Raw genomic sequence first — 21,220 nt, forward strand, 5'->3', positions numbered from 1 at the left:
AGATGGAGTTCAGTCGTGTGGCCAATGATCTAATCAATCATGCCTATGTAATAAAATGCCATAAAAACTCTGGATGCCAAAGCTCAGTGGAGCTTCCTGGTTGGTGAACACACTGATGTGTTGGAGGGACACACTGATGTCCAGAGAGGAGAAGGCACAGAAGCTCTGTGTTCCTTCCCAGGCCTCAAACTATGTGTATCCTTTATAATAAAACTGTAATAATAAGTATAGCTTTCCTGAGTTCTGTGAATCATTTTATCAAATTATCAAACTTGAGGGGGTCATGGGAATTACTGAATTTGTAGCCAGTTGGTCAGAAAAGAAGATGGCCTGGGGGCCCTCCGAGACTCACAGCTGGCATCTGAAGAGAGGATAGTCTTGTGGAAAACTTTGCCCTTAAGCTTTGGGGTCTGTGCTAATTCCAGGTAGTGTCAGAAATGAATACAGTATACCCAGTTGAAATGAAAATGGAATAGTTGGTAAAAGGAAACGTCGGGTTCATTAGAATGACCCTGATTCAATGAAATATGGTTTGAGAAGGGAAAGGACGAAAGGGCAGGGGATGAAGAACTTTTGAGTCCTCGGTGGCCACAGAGTCACCTACGGTATGAAATGGCAGCTATGTTGCAATCAGTTATTGGAGATAAAAGTTACCCATAGAATTTAGAGATGATGAATACAACTCCAGCGGAACTGATTCACTAAATGCATATGAAAATGCAAAATAAAGAGAAATATACAATTCCTTGGTTATTGCTCTCTATAATAGCTGAAATGAAAGTAAAAGATGGGCCAAGAAATGGCTAGTCTGAATTATTGCTCATAATTCTTTCTTGCTCTAAAATTCTATAGATTATCCAAGGATTAAAAATAATGAAATATGTTCTAGATATGAATTAACTACAGAAAATTCATAATAAGGTATATTCAGTTGGAAACATACATATAGTTATGCTTTGCTTAACAATAGGGATACGTTCTGAGAAATGTGTCATTAGGCAATTTGTCATTGTGTGATCATAGAGCATACTTACACAAACTTAGATGGTATACCTTACTAAACACCTAGGCTATATGGTGTAGCCTATTGCTTCTAGGCTACAAACCTGTACAGGGTGTTACATAGAAATACTGTAGACAACTGTAACACAATGTATTTGTGTGTTTAAACATACTTAAACATAGAAAAGGTAATGCATTGCACTACAACATTATGACTGACTGCTACGATGTCACTAGGCCATAGGAATTTTTCAGCTCTGTTATAATCTTATGGGACCACTATCATATATGCAGTCAATTATTTACTGAAACGTTATATGGTACAAGACTATACTTTATTAAAGCTTCTATCTAAAATATGTGGTATTGCACTTTGGGAGGCCGAGGCAGGAGGATCACTTGAGGCCAGGAGTTTGAGGTTGCAGTGAGTTAATATGACACCACTGCACTCTAGCCAAGGCAACAAAGAGAGATCCTGTCTCAAAATAAATAAATCTAAAAAATAAAAATAAAATAAAATATGTGGTATTGAACAAAAAAAGCATATACAACTTATAGTGATCATGGGGATTTTCAATCTTAAGTTTATGAAGAAAAAAATCTGACTTCCAAATCATTACTATTAGCAATTACACAGTCATCTTGATTCTGTATGCTATCTGGATACTATTTTATTTCATTCTCTTTCCCTATTTTTTAGCCTAGAAGGAAGTCCTTTAAAAATAAAAATATTGCCAAATGTCCTCTCTCGGAGAAGACCTAAGGCATGAAGACATAGAATAAATAGCTCTATTTATGAGAGTGATATTTCCTACTAGTATGAGATGTGATACTATTTCAAAGTACTGAAAATTAAAAAGTAGGACACTTTTCTAGCTCCTAAATTAGGTCTTCCATGATGTGAACTAACAAAATTAACACTCAAGTCAGATTTTTTGGCTAACAGTAATGTACAATGTTTCACAATGTGTACTAAAAGAGAGAAACAATTATTTACTACTTAGTATTTTTTACTAGGCTTCAAGGATCACTCATTCTCTCGGTTGTCCTCTTATCTCACTGGCTTCTCCTCCTACACATCTTTAAATACTAATGTCCTCAGTCTTTGGTCCCCTTTTCTGTCTACGCTCACTTTCCAAGTGATTTCATTCAGTGCCATGGCTTTAAGCACTAGCAGTATGCCAATGACTTCCAAATTTATATCTCTAGGCCCAACCCCTCTCCTGAGTCCTGGACTCGTTTATCTTGTTGTTTACTCTCATCCCTGCTTGGATGTCTGAAAAGCACTTAAACATACCATGACCAAAATCAAACTCTGGGTTTGCATATCCTCTCTAAATATCCTCCTTCCCTGTCTTCCATTTCATTTATCCAGGAGAAAAACCTAGGATAATATGCTTGCCCCCACTCTTTCCCACATGCCCACATCCTTACCACAGCCACTCTTTACATGGTCTTCCTGCCTCTCTCTCTGTCCTCCTCACCTACCACTCTCTACCTAGCTCATGCTGTTGTAGTCACACGGCGTTCTGGCAGTTCCTTTAACATGCCAGTCATTCCCACCTCAGAATCCTTGCACTTGCTTAATAGTCATTACCCTGCCCCATCTTCACAACTCTCTATTCCTTCATCCTGCATTAGTTTTCTTCATAGCATGCATCATCACCTGACAATTTATTATATATTTGATTATTTATTTTTATTAGCTAGATTGTCTGTCTTGTTTACCATTGTATCCTCAACTTCTAGCAAAGTACTTGGCACACAGAAAGCACGAAATACTATTTGCTGGATAAATGAATCTGTGATACAGCAATTTCTTAATAAAATGGTTTCATTGTACTATGAAATTCCAAAACACCTGACATACTTATTTATAAATACTAATGTGGCCTAGATTTTTCACTAGAAAATATAAGTTATTCATACCTTTTTTTCACTTCATTAACTTAAAATATTAATTTTAAATTTATAATATATAAACAAAATAACTAGTACAATGAAGTACAATATTAAATATGTTACCAAACTGAGAAACGGGACATTTAAAAAGATCAAAAACTTAAAAAAATTGATATATATTTTTAGGACTATAATCTTGAACCAATAGCTACTGAAAATACAAAGATTTATTCCTTACCACTGATCTTTGATGTTGTGACAATTTGTATTTGTTCTATTAATTGGATATGGTATGACAACTTTAGTTCTTTAGTTCGGGTTTGAAATAAGTTAGGGAGCCGGGCAGGTGGGAGGGGGATGGAGGGGATGGGCACATACACACGTAATGGGTGCGGGGTGCACCATCTGGGGGATGGACACGCTTGAAGCTCTGACTAGGGTGGGGCAAGGGCAATATATGTAACCTAAACATTTGTACCCCCATAATATGCTGAAATAAAAAAGAAAAAATAAATCACACAAAAAATAAATAAAAAATAAGTTAGGAAGCTCGTAATTGTTTCATAAAAAGTTAACATATAAATAAACAAGAGAGAAAGATGGCAGAGTGGTGGTGACCTCCTGGATTCGTGCTCCCGGAGAGGAAGGCATGGATCTCAGTCTGCCATAGTGCTAGAGGATTGCTCCCCTACAAGAACAGCAGTGTGACTCCACGGAGAATCAGCATGGGACACAGAGGGCAAGAAAAGACTGAGGTGAACGGGAAATCAGATCGTGAAAATCTGGAGAGTGCGGGATGGACAATAGAGAGGGGAACGTGGGTCGGCTGTACCCGCCTCACCAGCGAGTGAGGGGGGTTCAGCCCCACAGGAAAGCGGCCTGTTTCCCCACTGACCTCCACACCCACTCAATTAGGGATCTGCCTAAAGCTGGTGTGGAATCACAGCGGGAGACGTGGGGCTCTGTGGAGAGGAGACAATAGCGGGGGGCATTTTGAACCCCGGAGCTCTGTGGGCGGACTGCAACCCGCGGGAGAGGGTTTGCGCTAGGCTGCAGCAAAAGACACCTGGGAGACGCCAAATTGTCTCCTTTATGCAGGTGGCTGGGCTCCCTCAATCCCGGCTCCTCCAGCCCCTGCCGGACCCTGAACATTCACTCCCAGTGCCAGCAACTGGCGGGCGGGCAGCCGCCATTGTTGGGGTCCACAGCCTACCTGCTGCAGAGTGATTGGGAACCGGGCAGCTCCATCTCCTAGTCTGCAGCCCCCCACTAGGAGTTCTGCCTTTGTGTGAATACTGAGTGCTTCCCTAGCAGCAAGGGAGCGGAGCGTGGACCTTGCGGACATTGGGGCGGGGTGGAACATTGCCCCGGGGAGCTGCAGCAGCCGCGGTGCTGGGCGAACGCGGGCACCTCTCTCCCCCTAGCCACTGTCTTTCGCACAGAGAGAGGCAGAAACCACCTCGGGAGAGGAAGAGGGAAGGAAAAAGTCGCTTTCCGTCTGCAATTAGAACAGCCCAGTGACAGGACTCTCAAACCGGTTTTGGGTCAAATTAATTCTCTGGGGCTGGACCCAACAGGAGCAGCCCCCCAGCTGAGGCAGCAAAATCCTGAACAACATGTGAAGGGCTCCCCCTAGTGACAGAGGAGGCAGCTTACCTGGGCTGCTGCATAGCCCAAGATCAGCGCGCACGGTGTGCCTATATTCAGCCTAAAGCGGAAAGAAGGGACCTAAGGATTGATCCAGATGGGAAGGGCTCAGCGAAAGATCTCCGGGAGTATAAAGAATCAAGCTGAAACCTTGCCTTCAAAGAGGATTACTAGTTCTCTATCAATTGACACAAACCAGACTCGAAATAGCAATATGTCACAGGAAAAATTTCAAACATGGATCATAAATAAGCTGAATATTATGCAAGAAAAAATGGATGACCAACACAAAGAAACCATAAAAAAGATCCAGGACTTGGAAGAAAAATTCACTAAAGAAATAGAAATATTGAAGAAAAATCAAACTGAACTCCTGGAAATGAAGAATTTATTCAGGGAGCTACAAAACACAGTGGAAAGTCTCAAGAGCAGGGTAGATCAAACAGAAGAAAGAATCTCAGAGATCGAAGATAACATGTTCCAATTAAATAAGTCAGTGACAGAGATGGAGCAAAGAAATAAGAGAAAAGACCAGAGTCTACAAGAAATGTGGGATTATGTGAAGAAGCCTAATGTGAGACTTATTGGCATTCCTGAGGGTGAAGAAGACAATAAGCAAGGGTTGGATAAGCTATTTGAAGACATAATTGAGGAAAATTTCCCAGGCCTTGCCAAAACTCTAGATATACAGGTTCAAGTAGCACAAAGAACCCCTGGGAGATTCATACCAAATAGGAAGACACCATGTCATGCAGTTATCAGACTGACCAAAATATCCACTGAAGAGGCCCTTCTTCAAGCTGTAAGGAGAAAGAAACAAGTAACATACAAAGAAAAATCCATCCGAATTATGCCAGATTTCTCAACTGAAACCTTACAAGCAAGAAGAGACCGGGGCCCCATTCTCACTCTTCTGAAACAGAATAATGCCCAGCCTAGAATCTTATACCCAGCTAAGCTCAGCTTTATATATGAAGGTGAAATTAAGACATTCTCAGATAAACAAAAACTCAGAGAATTCACCAAGACAAGACCAGCTCTCCAAGAAGCACTCAAAACAGAGCTACACACGGACCAGCACAAGAAAGACCCACAAATATAAAACTACTCAAGAGAAGATAAAAACCCAGTTATCACAATGGCTCAAGTGAGAAAGCAGAATAATGAAATTTAACCCAACATGAGGAACAGAAATCAGTCTCACTTATCAATTCTCTCATTAAATGTGAATGGATTGAATTCCCCACTCAAGAGACACAGACTGGCCCAATGGTTAAAAAAATACAAGCCAAGTATCTGCTGTCTTCAGGAAACTCATCTAACCTGCAAAGATGCATTTAGACTGAAAAATAAAAGGGTGGAAATCGATATTTCAAGCAAATGGAAGCCAAAAGAAAGCTGGCGTGGTGGTTTTAATATCCGATAACTTAGTTTTTAAATCAATAAAAGTAATGAATGACAAAGATGGTTACTATATACTGGTGAAGGGTACAATTCAATAAGAAGACATAACTATACTTAATATATATGCACCCAACTTAGGTGCACCCAGATTCATAAAGCAAACCCTACTTGATTTCAACAAAATGATAGATAACAGCACTTTAATAGTCAGAGACTTTAACACGCTGCTGACAGTACAGGACAGATCCTCCAAACAAAAAATAAACAAAGAAATAATGGACTTAAATAGAATGCTAGAACAAATGGGCCTGACTGACATCTACAGGACATTCTACCCAAAATCCACTGAATATACTTTCTTCTCATCAGCTCATGGGACATTCTCCAAGATTGACCATATCCTAGGACATAAAGCATGTCTTAAAAAATTTAAAAAAATAGAAATTATACCATGCATCTTCTCAGATCACAGTGGAATAAAAGTAATAATGAACCCTAACAGAAATTCTCATTCCTACTCAAAGTCATGGAAGCTAAACAACCTTCTCCTGAATGATTATTTTATAAATGAAGAAGTCAAGATGAAAATCAAAAGATTCTTTGAATTAAATGACAAAGGAGACACAACTTATCAAAATCTGTGGGACACAGCTAAAGGAGTCCTGAGAGAAAAATTTATTTCCATAAATGCCTATATCAAAAAGTCAGAAAACTTACAAACAGACAATCTAACGAATAGACTCAAAGAGCTGGAGAAGGAAGAACAGACCGACCCCAAACCCAGCAGAAGGAGAGAAATTATTAAGATCAAATCAGAACTGAATGAAAAGGACAACAAACAAACCATAAGGGAAATTAATAAAACAAAAAGTTGGTTCTTTGAAAGAATAAACAAGATTGACACACCTCTGGGTAGGCTAACCAAGAGCAGAAAAGAAAAAACTCTAATAACCTCCATCAGGAACATGAAAGGAGAAATCACGACCGATGCCACAGAGATACATGACATCATCTATGAATTTTACAAAAATCTTTATGCACACAAATTGGAAAATGAGGAGGAAATGGACAAATTTTTAGAAACACACAGCCTTCCCAGACTCAACCAGGAAGAAACAGAATTCCTGAATAGACCAATATCTAGATCTGAAATCAAAACAGCCATAAAAAACCTTCCCAAAAAGAAAAGCCCTGGACCAGATGGGTTCACACCTGAATTTTACCATACCTACAAAGAAGAACTGGTGCCCATCCTACATAAACCATTCTCCAATGTTGAGAAGGATGGAATTCTCCCCGACACATTTTACCAAGGCAACATAATTTTAATACCAAAACCAGGAAAAGATGCAACAAAAAAAGAAAACTACAGACCAATATCCCTTATGAATATAGATGCAAAAATTCTCAATAAAATCCTAGCAAATCGAATCCAAGTGCTTATCAAAAAAATAATCCATCATGACCAAGTGGGCTTCATCCCAGAGATGCAGGGATGGTTTAACATACGCAAATCTATAAATGTAATTCACCACATAAATAGAAGCAAAAATAAAGATCATATGATCCTCTCAAATAGATGCAGAAAAAGCATTTGACAAAATTCAACACCCTTTTATGATAAGAACACTTAACAAAATAGGCATAGACAGAGCCTACCTAAAAATAATACAAGCCATATATGACAAACCCACAGCCACCGTCATACTGAATGGGGAAAATTTGAAAGCATTCCCACTTCGAACTGGAACCAGACAAGGCTGCCCACTGTCCCCATTACTTTTCAACATAGTATTGGAAGTCCTTGCGAGAGCTATCAAGCAAGAGAGCAGAATCAAGGGAGTCCAAATAGGGAAAGAAGAGATCAAACTCTCACTCTTTGCTGATGATATGATGTTATATCTAGAAAACCCCAAGGATTCAACCAAGAGACTCCTGGAATTGATCAATGAATTCAGTAAAGTCTTGGGATACAAAATCAATACACACAAATCAGAGGCATTCATATATGCCAATAACAGTCAAACAGAGAACCAAATTAAGGACTCAATACCCTTCAAAATAGCAACAAAGAAAATAAAATACCTAGGAATGTATTTAACTAAGGAGGTAAAGGACCTCTATAGGGAGAACTACAAAACACTGAGGAAGGAAATTGCAGAACATGTAAATAGGTGGAAAACCATACCATGCTCGTGGATCGGAAGAATCAACATTGTTAAAATGTCTATACTGCCCAAAGTTATCTAAAGATTCAATGCAATCCCTATTAAATTACCAACATCATTTTTCACAGATACAGAAAGAATAATTTTACGCTTTGTCTGGAACCAGAGAAGACCCCGTTTAGCAAAAGCAATTTTAAGCAACAAAAACAAAATGGGAGGTATTAATTTGCCAGACTTCAAACTATACTACAAAGCTGTGATTATTAAAACAGCTTGGTATTGGCACAAGTGCAGGGACACAGACCAGTGGAACAGAACAGAAAATCCAAATATAAAACCATCCTCATATAGCCATCTAATCTTTGACAAAGCAGACAAAAATATACTCTGCGGAAAACATTCCTTATTTAACAAATGGTGCTGGGAAAACTGGACAGCCACATGTAGAAGACTAAAACAGGACCCACAGCTTTCACCTCTCACAAAAATCAAATCACAGTGGATAACAGACTTAAACATTAGGTGGGAAACTATTAGAATCCAAGAAGAAAATGTAGGAAAGACTCTTACAGACATTGGCCTAGGCAAAAAATTTATGAAGAAGACCCCTAAGGCAATCACAGCAACAACAAAAATAAATAAATGGGACCTGATCAAATTAAAAAGCTTCTGCACAGCCAAAGAAACAGTCATGAGAGTAAACAGACAACCTACAGAATGGGAAAAAATTTTCACATACTACACATCAGATAAAGGACTGATAACAAGTATATATTTAGAACTCAGGAAAATCAGTAAGAAAAAATCGAACAACCCTATCAAAAAGTGGGCAAATGACATGAATAGAAATTTTTCAAAAGAAGATATAAAAATGGCTAACAAACATATGAAAAAATGTTCAACATCTCTAATCATCAGGGAAATGCAAATCAAAACCACAATGAGATACCACTTAACCCCATTGAGAATGGCATTTATCAGAAAGTCCCAAAACAATACATGTTGGCATGGATGCGGAGAAACAGGAACACTCATACACTGCTGGTGGGACTGCAAACTAGTGCAACCCCTATGGAAAACAATATGGAGATACCTTAAACAGATTCAAGTAGACCTACCATTCGATCCAGCAATCCCATTATTGGGCATCTACCCAGAAGAACAAAAGTCATTCTATGACAAAGACACCTGCACCCAATGTTTATAGCAGCACAATTCACAATTGCAAAGATGTGGAAACAACCCAAATGCCCATCAATTCATGAATGGATTAGTAAACTGTGGTATATGTATACCATGGAGTATTACTCAGCTATAAGAAATAATGGTGATATGACATCTCTTTGGTTCTCCTGGAGAGAGTTGGAACCCATTATATTAAGTGAAGTATCCCAAGAATGGAAAAACAAGCATCACATGTACTCACCAGAAAATTGGTTTCCCTGACCATCACCTAAATGCACATCGGGGAAGGGTACCAATTAGATATCAAATTGAGATGCAGGGTGGGGGGAGGGGTTGGGTGTATGCCTACATGATGAGTGCGTTGCGCACCGTCTGGGGAATGGCCATGTTTGAAGGTGCTGACTCGGGGAGGTGGGGGGTGGGGGGAGGGGATGGAGGTATGACTACATGGTGAGTGCCAGGTGCACTGTCTGGGGAATGGACACGCTTGGGGCTCTGACTCAGGGGGATGGGTGGGACATGGGCAATATATATAACCTGAGCTTTTGTACCCCCATAATAAGCTGAAATAAAAAAATATATATATATAAATAAAGAAAATGAAAGTTAATTTATGAAAATTTTATAGTATTAACAAATTTCATGGAAATTTAACATGAAAAATTATAAAAATACACTTACTTTTTTCATCAGCTTTGTTTTTTATTGCTACAGTATCATTACTCAGAGACACAGTCTGTGCATTCAGAATATCCGTTCTCATTCCAGGAAATTTTGGAGAAGAAATAAAGCGCCCTTCATAAGAATATAAATAGATACCACCGCCATCTACAAGAAGAAAATGTCTAAAAAATAAAAAACAAAAATACATTCTCAAATAGGAGTATACTACATTTTTTTATTTTTTGATGCATGTAGGAGAAGAAAAATGAAAATGTCCATAATCACCACCCTATATACTAAAATTCTGACTTCTTTTACATTATACCCACAATTCATTTCCTTTCCTAAAGAAGACTCTCTATACAAAGGCAATTAGAAAATCTTCTAATTTACGATTCAGTGATTGATTTTAATGCTATTTTTTCATGAAATACAATTAATATATATTTCATAATTTAAAATTACACTAAAGATAATTAAAGATTAAATACAGGTTAAAGTCTCTGGCAGTGAGAATGACTCCAAAATTAACAGCAGGGCCAGCATTTATTAAAACAAGATGCTTCTGAATTTAAAATCATATGGTGATCATCAGCATGTATTCATATATAAAAACTCATACATGTTTTGCAGCAGGGTCAGGTTCATTTGCTATGCTGACAGCTACATTTAAGGCATAGGGGTCTGTGTAGTTAATTTTTTTAATAATTCAAAATAAATATTTTATGGTTATATTTTCCCTTTGAAAATTTATGAATACTATACAAAATAATTCAAACAATATAGACAAAACAAAAGACCTCTTATGATCCTACCTCTAGAGATAACTATGGCAAACAAAGGATGGATCTACCATAACTTTATTTAATTAACTCATTCCTGATGGACATTTATTTTATTTCAAATTATTCACTGTTTTAAAGAATGTCTACAGTATATATACATCTCTGTATGTCTATTCTACTTATGTCCTTAGTATATCTTCTGGAAGCATAATTACTGGATCAAAGGGTATACACTTTAAATTTTTTTTTTTTTTTTTTTGAGACAGAGTGTCGCTTTGTTGCCCTGGCTAGAGTGAGTGCCATGGCATCAGCCTAGCTCACAGCAACCTCAAACTCCTGGGCTTAAGCGATCCTACTGCCTCAGCCTCCCGAGTAGCTGGGACTACAGGCATGCGCCACCATGCCCGGCTAATTTTTTCTATATATATTTTAGTTGGCCAGATTATTTCTTTCTATTTTTAGTAGAGACGGGGTCTCGCTCAGGCTGGTCTCGAACTCCTGACCTCGAGCAATCCACCCGCCTCGGCCTCCCAGAGTGCTAGGATTACAGGCGTGAGCCACCGCGCCCGGCCTTTAAAATTTTTAATATATATTGTTAAACTGCCCTTCAAAATGTTGCATTGATTTATACGCATACTATGGCTATATTGGTATGCCTGTTTCCTCAATGTTGAAGACATTATTACTTTTTAAAAATCTTATGTTTCAGTTCTTAATTATCCTTGATTCAGAACTATTTCTTGATTCAGGAATTGCTAATTGTTCTTTTTTTCTAAGGAAACAAAAAGGAAATAAATGAACACCAAAACCAATGAAAAATATGTATCGAATGAATACCAAATATACAGAGTTCAATTAAATTAATGCTTGAGGATTGGTAGATATTTTTTTAGTTGAAGGTTTTGGCCATGATACATTAGTATATGGCCAGACATATTAGTTCATGGAAACAATATTTGCTAATCTTGACAAAGCAACACATATTAGTTTATATTCTTTCTTTGTCTCAGTTTTAAAAGAATTTTCTCTTCCAAACAAAATAGTATAGCTTTTAACCTACTTGTGAGTAAACACCCTGTTTCAAGGGCAAACATTTCTAACTGTATAAATATGACCAGTGATAGGCAGTAACTAAAATATTCTTTAATTATCTAGTTATTTATGCCATTAACATGAGTTTTATTAACAGCATATTCAATAAATACATTTATAAATAATATATAAATAAATTTATTTGGAACTGTCAGAGTAAAAATCACTTCAGAACTACAGTTTTTTTAGATAGCTGGCATCTTTTAAATAGAAAAATCTTTTAAATACCCTTTAAATAGCAAAAATGACTTTTGTTTTAAAAATTTATGATATAATTAAATAAAATCATACATTTCAATTTCATTAAACAGTGATTTAAAATTTGACATAAAATTTTCTTGATCATTCAAGGCCATCAATATGATCAAACTCTTCATTAACAATTTAACTTATAGCTTTGATACTCATGAGAATCTGTTGGTGCTCAGAATAATTATACTACTCAGCTACACAGTTCTGTGCTTTTAGTTTTCTCCATGTTCCCTTGCCAGGCAGTCACTTTTCTTCCTGTCATCATGCCAGCCTCTAACAGCCCAACAGCACCATTCCTCTTCTAGTTTGCTATTTATAAAAAGCTGTGGGCTAGAAAACCTGATAACAAACACTATTAAGAGCTGCCTAGGTGATGAGTAAAGGGATGAGGAATAAAGAATTTGGTTTTAGTGCAAATGTTTTATGGGCAGCTATTTTAGGTAACTGTAGATTATATTTTCAAACTTTACTGCAGGTTTTATTGGGTTGTAGTTTTCTAAGTCTGTCCTCTGATTAAGTATGGTATCACTGTATGTGAGAAACCAATTGACAGTTTTCATGGAAAAGTGTAGGTTCTTAAATAATAGCTATTCCTAATTTATTCCAATTAATTGCCTGGAGTTTCTTAGTCCTGTATACACTAAAAGTCTTGATAGAGAATACTATTTTTCAAAGTTCAGGTCACAAGCCAGTAGTGGCTCATGAAACCAATGAGTTTCAACCAATATTTAAAAACAAAAACAGAAACAGAAAAAAATAGAAAATAGGGGGACTGTGAGGTCAAAACTATTTCATAGTAGTCATTACTCTGAAGTTTATTTGTAATGAGTTTATTCTTATCCTTTTAAATAAGTTAATAACTTCTAAATTCTTCATTTTTAATTTCTAATATAGTAAATACTGACATATATAACCCACATATAACCCTCAATAATTATTTAAGAAGGTAAAAAATTTCTGAGACTAAAAAGTTTCAGAACCACTGATCTAAAGAGCTTATTCTCTTCTTCTAAAACACATAACAGAAACAGATTGATTCCAAATGACTAGTGCAACATTCTGTAAATGGGATGCTCTAAAGAGTGCTTTATTGCTATTTGAGATATTTTAACCCCAAATACAATAGTTAAACATAATAAATTACCTTTCGGCCTGCAGAATTAAACTAACAGTTCCTTCTTTGAGGTCAAATATAAGTGGTGTATTCCAGTTCTTTGTACTAAAAGACAAATAAAATGGATATTTATTAACATTTAAAATGCTAAATACTTTTTAATAAGTAGATAGGTATTCATTTTAAATAAAGTGACTTTAGTTTCACAGTAATTGTATATATACTTCCACTACAGCACTTGGTGCACTGTTCTGAAATTATTCACTTACATGTCTGCATTCTTCACTAAAAAGCAGAGACTGTGTCCCCAGCAACTAGCACATAGTAGGCATTCAATAAATGTTTATTGTAGGTATTATAGTATGTTATTTGAGGACTCCTAAGTATAAAAGTCCAGTTCTGCTATTTATTAGCTCTGTGAGTTTGGGCAAGTCATCTAATGTTTCTCATCTGAAAAATAGTAGCAGCATGGCACAGTGAAAAGAGGACAGGTTGCTGCGAGACAGATCTAGATTAGAAATATGGTTTCACCACCTTCCAGCCATATGATCTTAGCAAGTTTATCCTCCAAGCATTAGTTTCCTTACTTGCAAAATAGTGATGACTGAAATCAAGTATCTGGCACACTGTCTGTTATATAGCAAGTACTGAACAAATAGAAACTATAATAACAGTAGCATGATGAACATGATTTTTCCCACAGGTCTCCCAATGCTATTGTTTGGTTGAAATGACAAGATTTCTGTGAGGCATTCTGTAAACTGTAAAATCCTATATAAATGTAAGCTACGACCATGTTTGTTGAATAAATGAACAAATGAATCCTTTTGGCATTTTTTTTTTTTTTTTTTTTTAGACAGAGCTCACTCTGTTGCTCAGGCTAGAGTCATCATAGCTCACAGCAACCTCAAATTCCTAGGCTCAAGGGATCCTCCTGCCTCAGCCTCCTGAGTAGCTGGAACCACAGGCAGGCGCCACCAGGCCCTGCTACCTTTTCTATTTTTTTGTAGAGATGGTGTCTCTCTATGTTGCCCAGGTTAGTCTTGATCTCCTGACCTCAAGCAATCCTCTTTCCTTGGCCTCTTAAAGTGATAGGATTACAGGCATGAGCCAACATACTTGGCCTCCTTTTGTTTTTATAGGGTAATATGATTAAAAGATTGGGGTGGGTGAAGAGAATATTTACAAACAGAAAAACTCATCCTCCAGTAATCAAAGCTGTTTTACAGTTTGAAATAAGTTTTATTACTCCTGTATATTCTGAATTTCTCTCAATAACTTTCATAGAACTAATTCTTTAAATTAGATTAAATCCCATATTCAGGTCCAGAAGATAGAGGAAGGGGAAGGTTGCAGTGAATAAGCAAACTGGTGGGCAATTAATCTCGGCTAATGTGAAGAGGCTGATAAACATTTCAGTAAGTAGATGCATGCATAAAGCAAAACAACAAATAAATTACTACTAATAATTACTGATTAGTAATTACTGCCAACAATTAGTCAGGGATTCATAGGTATGATAAAGATATGTGCTTTAGTAGTTTAGAAAAAATATCAAGGCATGTTTCATTAATTTAGTCATTAGAATTAACTTTCATTCTTTGTCCAGAGAGCTGATAAGAAAAGTAGTGATTATGTGAGGATTTTTTTTAACGTTTTCTTGTAAAATACCTGAGATTTCTGACAAATGAGATGTATATAAATGCTATGAAAATATAAACTCCCTAAGCTATATGTTGAATAGAACAAGAGTATTTTCAATATAATTATTTGAAAGATCAAATGAAAATTTAACACAGAATGCTTATATATTATTTTTTGTGGAACTTCTTTTCATATAAACCAATATATTACTTGCATATCTGTTTTTAAAATTATATTTTTATTATTAAAACAGGGACAACAGTTATTAAGAACTTGGATTCAAATCTCAGCTTTCCTTCAGTAAAGATAATTTGACGTGGGGCAAGTTAGTTAATCATTTTCTGTGTCTTTTAGCTTCTTCATCTTGTAAAATGGGAAGAATAATAATAAATATAAAAGATACTATAACAATTAATAAACAATAGTCATTATTATCTAAGATACTAGGTTTTTAAATTTAAAATGAAATATGTTTCAGTGATGATAGTTCTCAGCACTATTTCATTCTCACTACTGTTCCCTGGTATTTCACTTTAATAAATATTTTGTACCTTAATAAATGTCTTGACAACCAGAGAGGAGAGGTAAGGTTCAAACAGAAAAGAAGAGAAGCAATTTTATATTTTGCCACACATTAACTGCCATGAAAATAGTACAATGACAAAAAAATTAAATAGCAGCTCCCAAACTTTTAGTATTTTAAAAAGCCACTCGTATAGTAGCACTGAATGATACTAATCCTACAGATTCAAACGTTATGTCCTTGCCACTACAACTAGCAAAATAAATCCCTCATTCGGGGCAACTAAGAGCCCTACCTTTCTTCAAACAAACTCTATACTGAAGAGATCTCTTTGTTCCTCAATCCCATGAAAATTAGTTATTCAAATATCTATCTGCATTGATTTTCTCACAGTCTATAATCCCTTCCCCATATCTCAACTGTTTAACTTGTTATATTTCTTGACACCAATTAGAATGTTCCCTATTTCTTACTATTCCTCCTTCCTTCTCATGTAAGAAAAAAAATTCACATAAAATTGAGCTGCATGTTTCTTTATCCACTCTCCTCTGCTTCTCCTATGTCATTACTCCAGACTTGGCTGTTTTCCTGAGTTGCAGATTCTGATTAGTAGCAGATTTATACACAGTAAGTGGGAATTTTTAAATATATAGTTGTAGCAGTTGTTAATGAAACTAGATACCTTTGTATTGTGTATTACTGTGCTTTAGAATACCAAAACAACACTACATTTTATGTATTTCAATTCATTTATTCATTCAAAGGTACTTGTTTATTAAGTCCCTACTACATATTGGGGATTGTGCTAGGTACCAGACACACAGTGGCGCATAAGACACATATAGTCTCTATGACCACATAATGCTATAAATATGAGTACAAAATTTTAAAAAAATCCTTAACTATTCACAACTCTTGAAAGTATTATAGTAGTTACTAAAGTTTTCTGGATAGTTGAGGAGTCAACTGGTAGCATGTTAGAGCCAGCTTATACCAGTTGTTAAATTTTCAAGAATTTTGTAAGCCAACTATTAAATAAAGTCATTATAGAATGTAAAATTATATAAACTTACAATTAAGCAAATCATATTTAAGACAAAGGTAATAAATACTAAAAACCCATCACTTCCAGATTATTTTATAGTTTACTATTATCTATGCACTTGAGATTATTTATATCTGTTGTATCTATATGGAGGCAATACTATACCATGGTTTGCTACTCTGCATCTCCTCCCAACTCTGCTTTCAGTGAAATCACATTGGTAGCTTAAAACTGGCGATGGTATTTACATCATTAAAATCAGCAAACACCACAAATCAGGTTGGTTTGTTCTGTTTCCACAAAGCCAGTTGTTCAACATTTATCAGCACACATTGAGTTACTCTTTTAAAACATCAAATATGGGCCGGGCACGGTGGCTCACGCCTGTAATCCTAGCACTCTGGGAGGCCGAGGCGGGTGGATGACTCGAGGTCAGGAGTTCGAGACCAGCCTGAGCGAGACCCCGTCTCTACTAAAAATAGAAATAAAAATTATCTGGACAACTAAAAATATATATAGAAAAAATTAGCCGGGCATGGTGCCACATGCCTGTAGTCCCAGCTACTCGGGAGGCTGAGGCAGTAGGATCGCTTAAGCCCAGGAGTTTGAGGTTGCTGTGAGCTAGGCTGACGCCACGGCACTCACTCTAGCCCAGGCAACAGAGCGAGACTCTCTCTCAAAAAAAAAAAAAAAAAAAAAAAAAACACCAAATATGTTTTTAAGTTTTAGGTGCAAGTTTCTTTGATGTACTGAATCATTCCTTGCCTTCTAATACAGAGTATAATGAATATATTCTCTTTCATCATTTCTGGACAACTCTGGGTCATCAATATGAATATCCGTGATTACTCTGGGCTATGATATTAAGCCTATACACCTCCTTCTGCTCTTACTTTCAGCCTACTGTCAGGCTGCTAGCTGTCCCCTCTTAAAGTGGATAGGTGGTTTCTTTTCCCATCATTTATCAGCTGCTCCTAAGCTCTGGGTTTTGAAATCAGACTATACTAAATTCCTTAGAACTGTTACTAAAATAAGAGTAAACACTATCTCAGAGAAGGTATTTCCTATTAAAAATTGATTATTAACCATTGATGCACAAACTTTATTAGATCTATTTTTGCTGCTCATAGTTCACTTTTACTTCCTGGTTTGAGACAAGTTCAGGATAGCTCAGGTTTTGCAAAAGTTAAGTTTAAACCAAGCAATGTTGATGTGAAATCCTGAAAATAAATTCTTCATCACTGACAAAACTCTGGATTTTTAAAAAATGGAAGATGCTTACGAGAACACATAACATTGAAGAGATGTTGAAACAACTAAGTGTGCATAGTTCAAAGATGCTTTAATGACTCTATCACGGAATTCCAGTAAATCCACTGCATCATTAAGAACATTACGAACCTAAACAAGGAAAAATGAAATACCAACAAACATTAAAACATATCAAAATTTTAATTGGATAAGTTAGCAAAATTTTGAAACAAAAAAATCCAATGCATTATTGATTATTTAATCATATAAAACCGAAGAATTCAGTAAGAACTAGGCATAAGATGGTATACTTGGGTATAAAAATCAATCAACAAAGTATAGATACAGAAAATCTCATAGAAATAAATAAAAGATGTATAGCGATTTCTAACCTGAAAGTGAAACTGAATGATGTAGCAATGGAGTGATAACATGAAAAATATTCTAACACTGAGGTACAGTCAAAGGAAGGTGGCATATAGAGTTTGGAAATAAACTATATGACTTCTGCCCAAAACAGTAGGAATATCTCTTTTTAGGGTTAGCTTTTACTTTAAAATGTAAGTTCTAAAAAAAAAAAAAACCCACATAATTGCTTTTAAAATCAAAGTGGAGTAGGAGGTATTGGTAAACAAACAAATTGCATAGTGAAGAAGCCAACCTACATACAGGCAGCAAAGTATTGCCATATGTAAAAACACAGAGAAAATACATAAGAAAGCTAAATACTAAGAAAGGGAGATTTGCCTATGATGGTCAAAATTGTTATAAAATTTGTAAGACTAGTTTGCAAGGATTTTGGCATTTGGTGGTATTGTCCAAAAGTCTTGAAGTTGATGAATAAAGTGCAAAAAATTAAGAAAAGTGTTGGACAAGTTAAACTTATCTAATCTCTGGTTAATACCAGAATGGGCAAGGCTGTATAGTAAGAAGTGAAAACTTGAAAAAGAAAATGTAATTATACCTATCACTTAATATTTCTTTAAATATTCCTCAAAATGTTATCATTTTTCTAAACATCATGTGACAATTACAGTATTAATGAACAATGAAAGGTTATAGAAACAAAGATAGGAAGATAAAGTCAAACTTCTTATAAGTACTTCTTCAAAGTATTTATACCTACCAGGCATTGGTAGGTCTTAATGTTTGTGTCCTCAAAATTCAATGTTGAAACTTAATCACCAATGTAATGGCACTGGCAGGTGGGGGCCTTTGGGAGGTGATTAGGACATGAAGGCAGAGCTCTCATGTATGAATTCATCCCCTTATAAAAAAGGCCCCAGAGAGCTGCCTTGCCCCTTCCACCAAATGAGGACACAGCAAGAAAGCACCATGTATGAACTAGAAAGTGGGCCCTCACCAGACACCAAATCTGCCAGCACTTTGATCTTGGACTTCCCAGCCTCCCATACTGTGAGAAATAAATTTCTGTTGTTTATAAGCTATGCAGATTATGGTATTTTGTTATAGCAGTCCAAACAGACCAAAACAGGTATATCATTTTTACTATCAGCTTCCCAACTCCCATTCCACCAAAATATTATTACCATGACAAGACACAGCAAAATTACATACATGTATGTATACTATTTGACCAGCATTCTGATTTCTAGAATTCTATCCCAAAGATAAACAAGTAAAACTATGAAATAACATATGTACAGGCTATTTACTACAGCACTATTGGTAATAGCAAAAGACTTTAAATAGCCCAAATGTTTATCAATAGGGGATAAGTTGAATAAACTATGGTACATTCACACAGAGGAATACTATACAACTGTAAAAAGGAATAAGGATAGTCTACAGGGTGATTCCTCAGGGTATATTACAAATTAAAAAATGCAAGATACAGAACAGTGTGCATAGTATACCTTTTACCTAAGAAAGGGAAGAACATGAAGGTATATGGATTTGCTTATTTTTTTTAAAAAACAAGAAATCCTAAACTGCATTCAGTGGCATATTGTTAGAATAATATTAATATTGTTATTTTTAAACTCTATGTTAGAATATAATATCTTTAGGAACCAAAATTTTCTTGTCATATAAACATTACATGTAAAATTCAAGAGTAAAACTCTATAACCTTAAATTTAAATTAGAAACCTCAATATAAACTCATGATGTGTTTTTATCTGTCAAAAACAAAACATTTAGAAGTAATGATCCAATCACTAGCCATGGCCACACATAGCACCTGATTGTGGTCTCTAAATAACATTTCCCTCGAACAGAAACAAGGCCTTCTTGAAAAAACGGCTGATTCTAAGTTCTGATAGGAAATGTACAAAGGAAGCCTAGAACATCTTATCACACCAGAAAGCAAGGAAGCCAATTTATTTTATTTTATTTTATTTTTTTGAGACAGAGTCTTACTCTTTGCCCAGGCTAGAGTGCTGTGGCATCAGCCTAGCCCACAGCAACCTCAAACTGGGCTTAGACAATCCTTCTGCTTCAGCCTCCTGAGTAGCTGGGACTACAGGCATGCGCCACCATGCCTGGCTAAATTTTTCTATATATTTTTAGTTGTCCAGCTAATTTCTTTCTATTTTTAGTAGAGATGGGGTCTCGCTCTTGCTCAGGCTGGTCTCGAACTCCTGAGCTCAAATGATCCACCCACCTCAGCCTCCCAGAGTGCTAGGATTACAGGCATGAGCCACCGTGCTCGGCCCAAGGAAGCTAATTTAAATCATGTCAAAATAATATGGGAGCCAATTGGTCAAAGATGGGACAATCTGAGCATTAAAGAGAATAATGACTACAGTGGGTTGAAATACATTAAAAATGTTAAAATCTACAAGTTTATAATGATAACATGAACAACAACAAAAAAGAAACTCATTAGGCATGCTAGGAAACTAATTCATTATTTGAAAACTGGTAAATAAAGGAAAATGATTCAGCATTTGTCTCACCTCAGGGTAACCAAATGGTTGATGAGGCAAATTCTTTTATAGAAGAATTCTAGCTATTAATAATAAATGCAGAAGGAATGATAGAACTACAATATTATCATTTTATAACCCCCAATGAAAAATGGATATGGACAGCTATCATCAATGGCAGCTAAAAACATTAAGGCAAAAAGCCTAATGGGAAACTGTATGATAGATGAATCAGGTTTACAACATACAAAAACACTGATCAATCTTAATGTGACTAAAAGAGGGACAAGCAAACATATGTGCCTCCTGATATGATGCAATAGGAAGCGTACAGCATCACCTACAAAGTAGGCTTTATATTTATCAAGACTCTAAAATCTTACCTACGTTCTTAATGTAACATTCAGTCTATAGGAAGCACAGGAGAGATGAACATGTTAAACGTAATCATACCACAAGGATGCAATCAAATAAATGCAGAATGTGGGAAATTCAACAGAACAAATAACCTGGTTTCTTTAACAAGGAAACTATAAATAAATAAATAAATAAGAAGGAAAAATTGTTTCAGACTCTAAAAGACTTGAGCCAAATTAACTAAATGCAATGTGGGACTTTATTTCGTGATACAAACCAACCAACTACAAAAATA

At 36.0% G+C, this 21,220-nt stretch overlaps 1 protein-coding gene across 1 annotated transcript in view; it reads right to left on the minus strand.

Moving 5' to 3' along the window:
• The window catches only part of IFT80 (intraflagellar transport 80), a 131,792-nt gene that overhangs the window by 26,250 nt on the left and 84,322 nt on the right, over positions 1-21,220 (minus strand). Inside the window, exons 10-12 of the mRNA XM_045539561.1 lie at positions 17,709-17,827; positions 13,245-13,319; positions 9,990-10,153 (exon numbers count right to left, since the gene is read on the minus strand). Coding sequence (XP_045395517.1) covers positions 9,990-10,153; positions 13,245-13,319; positions 17,709-17,827 — 358 coding nt within the window. The remainder of the gene's footprint in view (positions 1-9,989; positions 10,154-13,244; positions 13,320-17,708; positions 17,828-21,220) is intronic.

Source organism: Lemur catta, chromosome 1 (assembly GCF_020740605.2).
Source record: "Lemur catta isolate mLemCat1 chromosome 1, mLemCat1.pri, whole genome shotgun sequence".
NCBI classification, from domain to species: Eukaryota; Metazoa; Chordata; class Mammalia; order Primates; family Lemuridae; genus Lemur; species Lemur catta.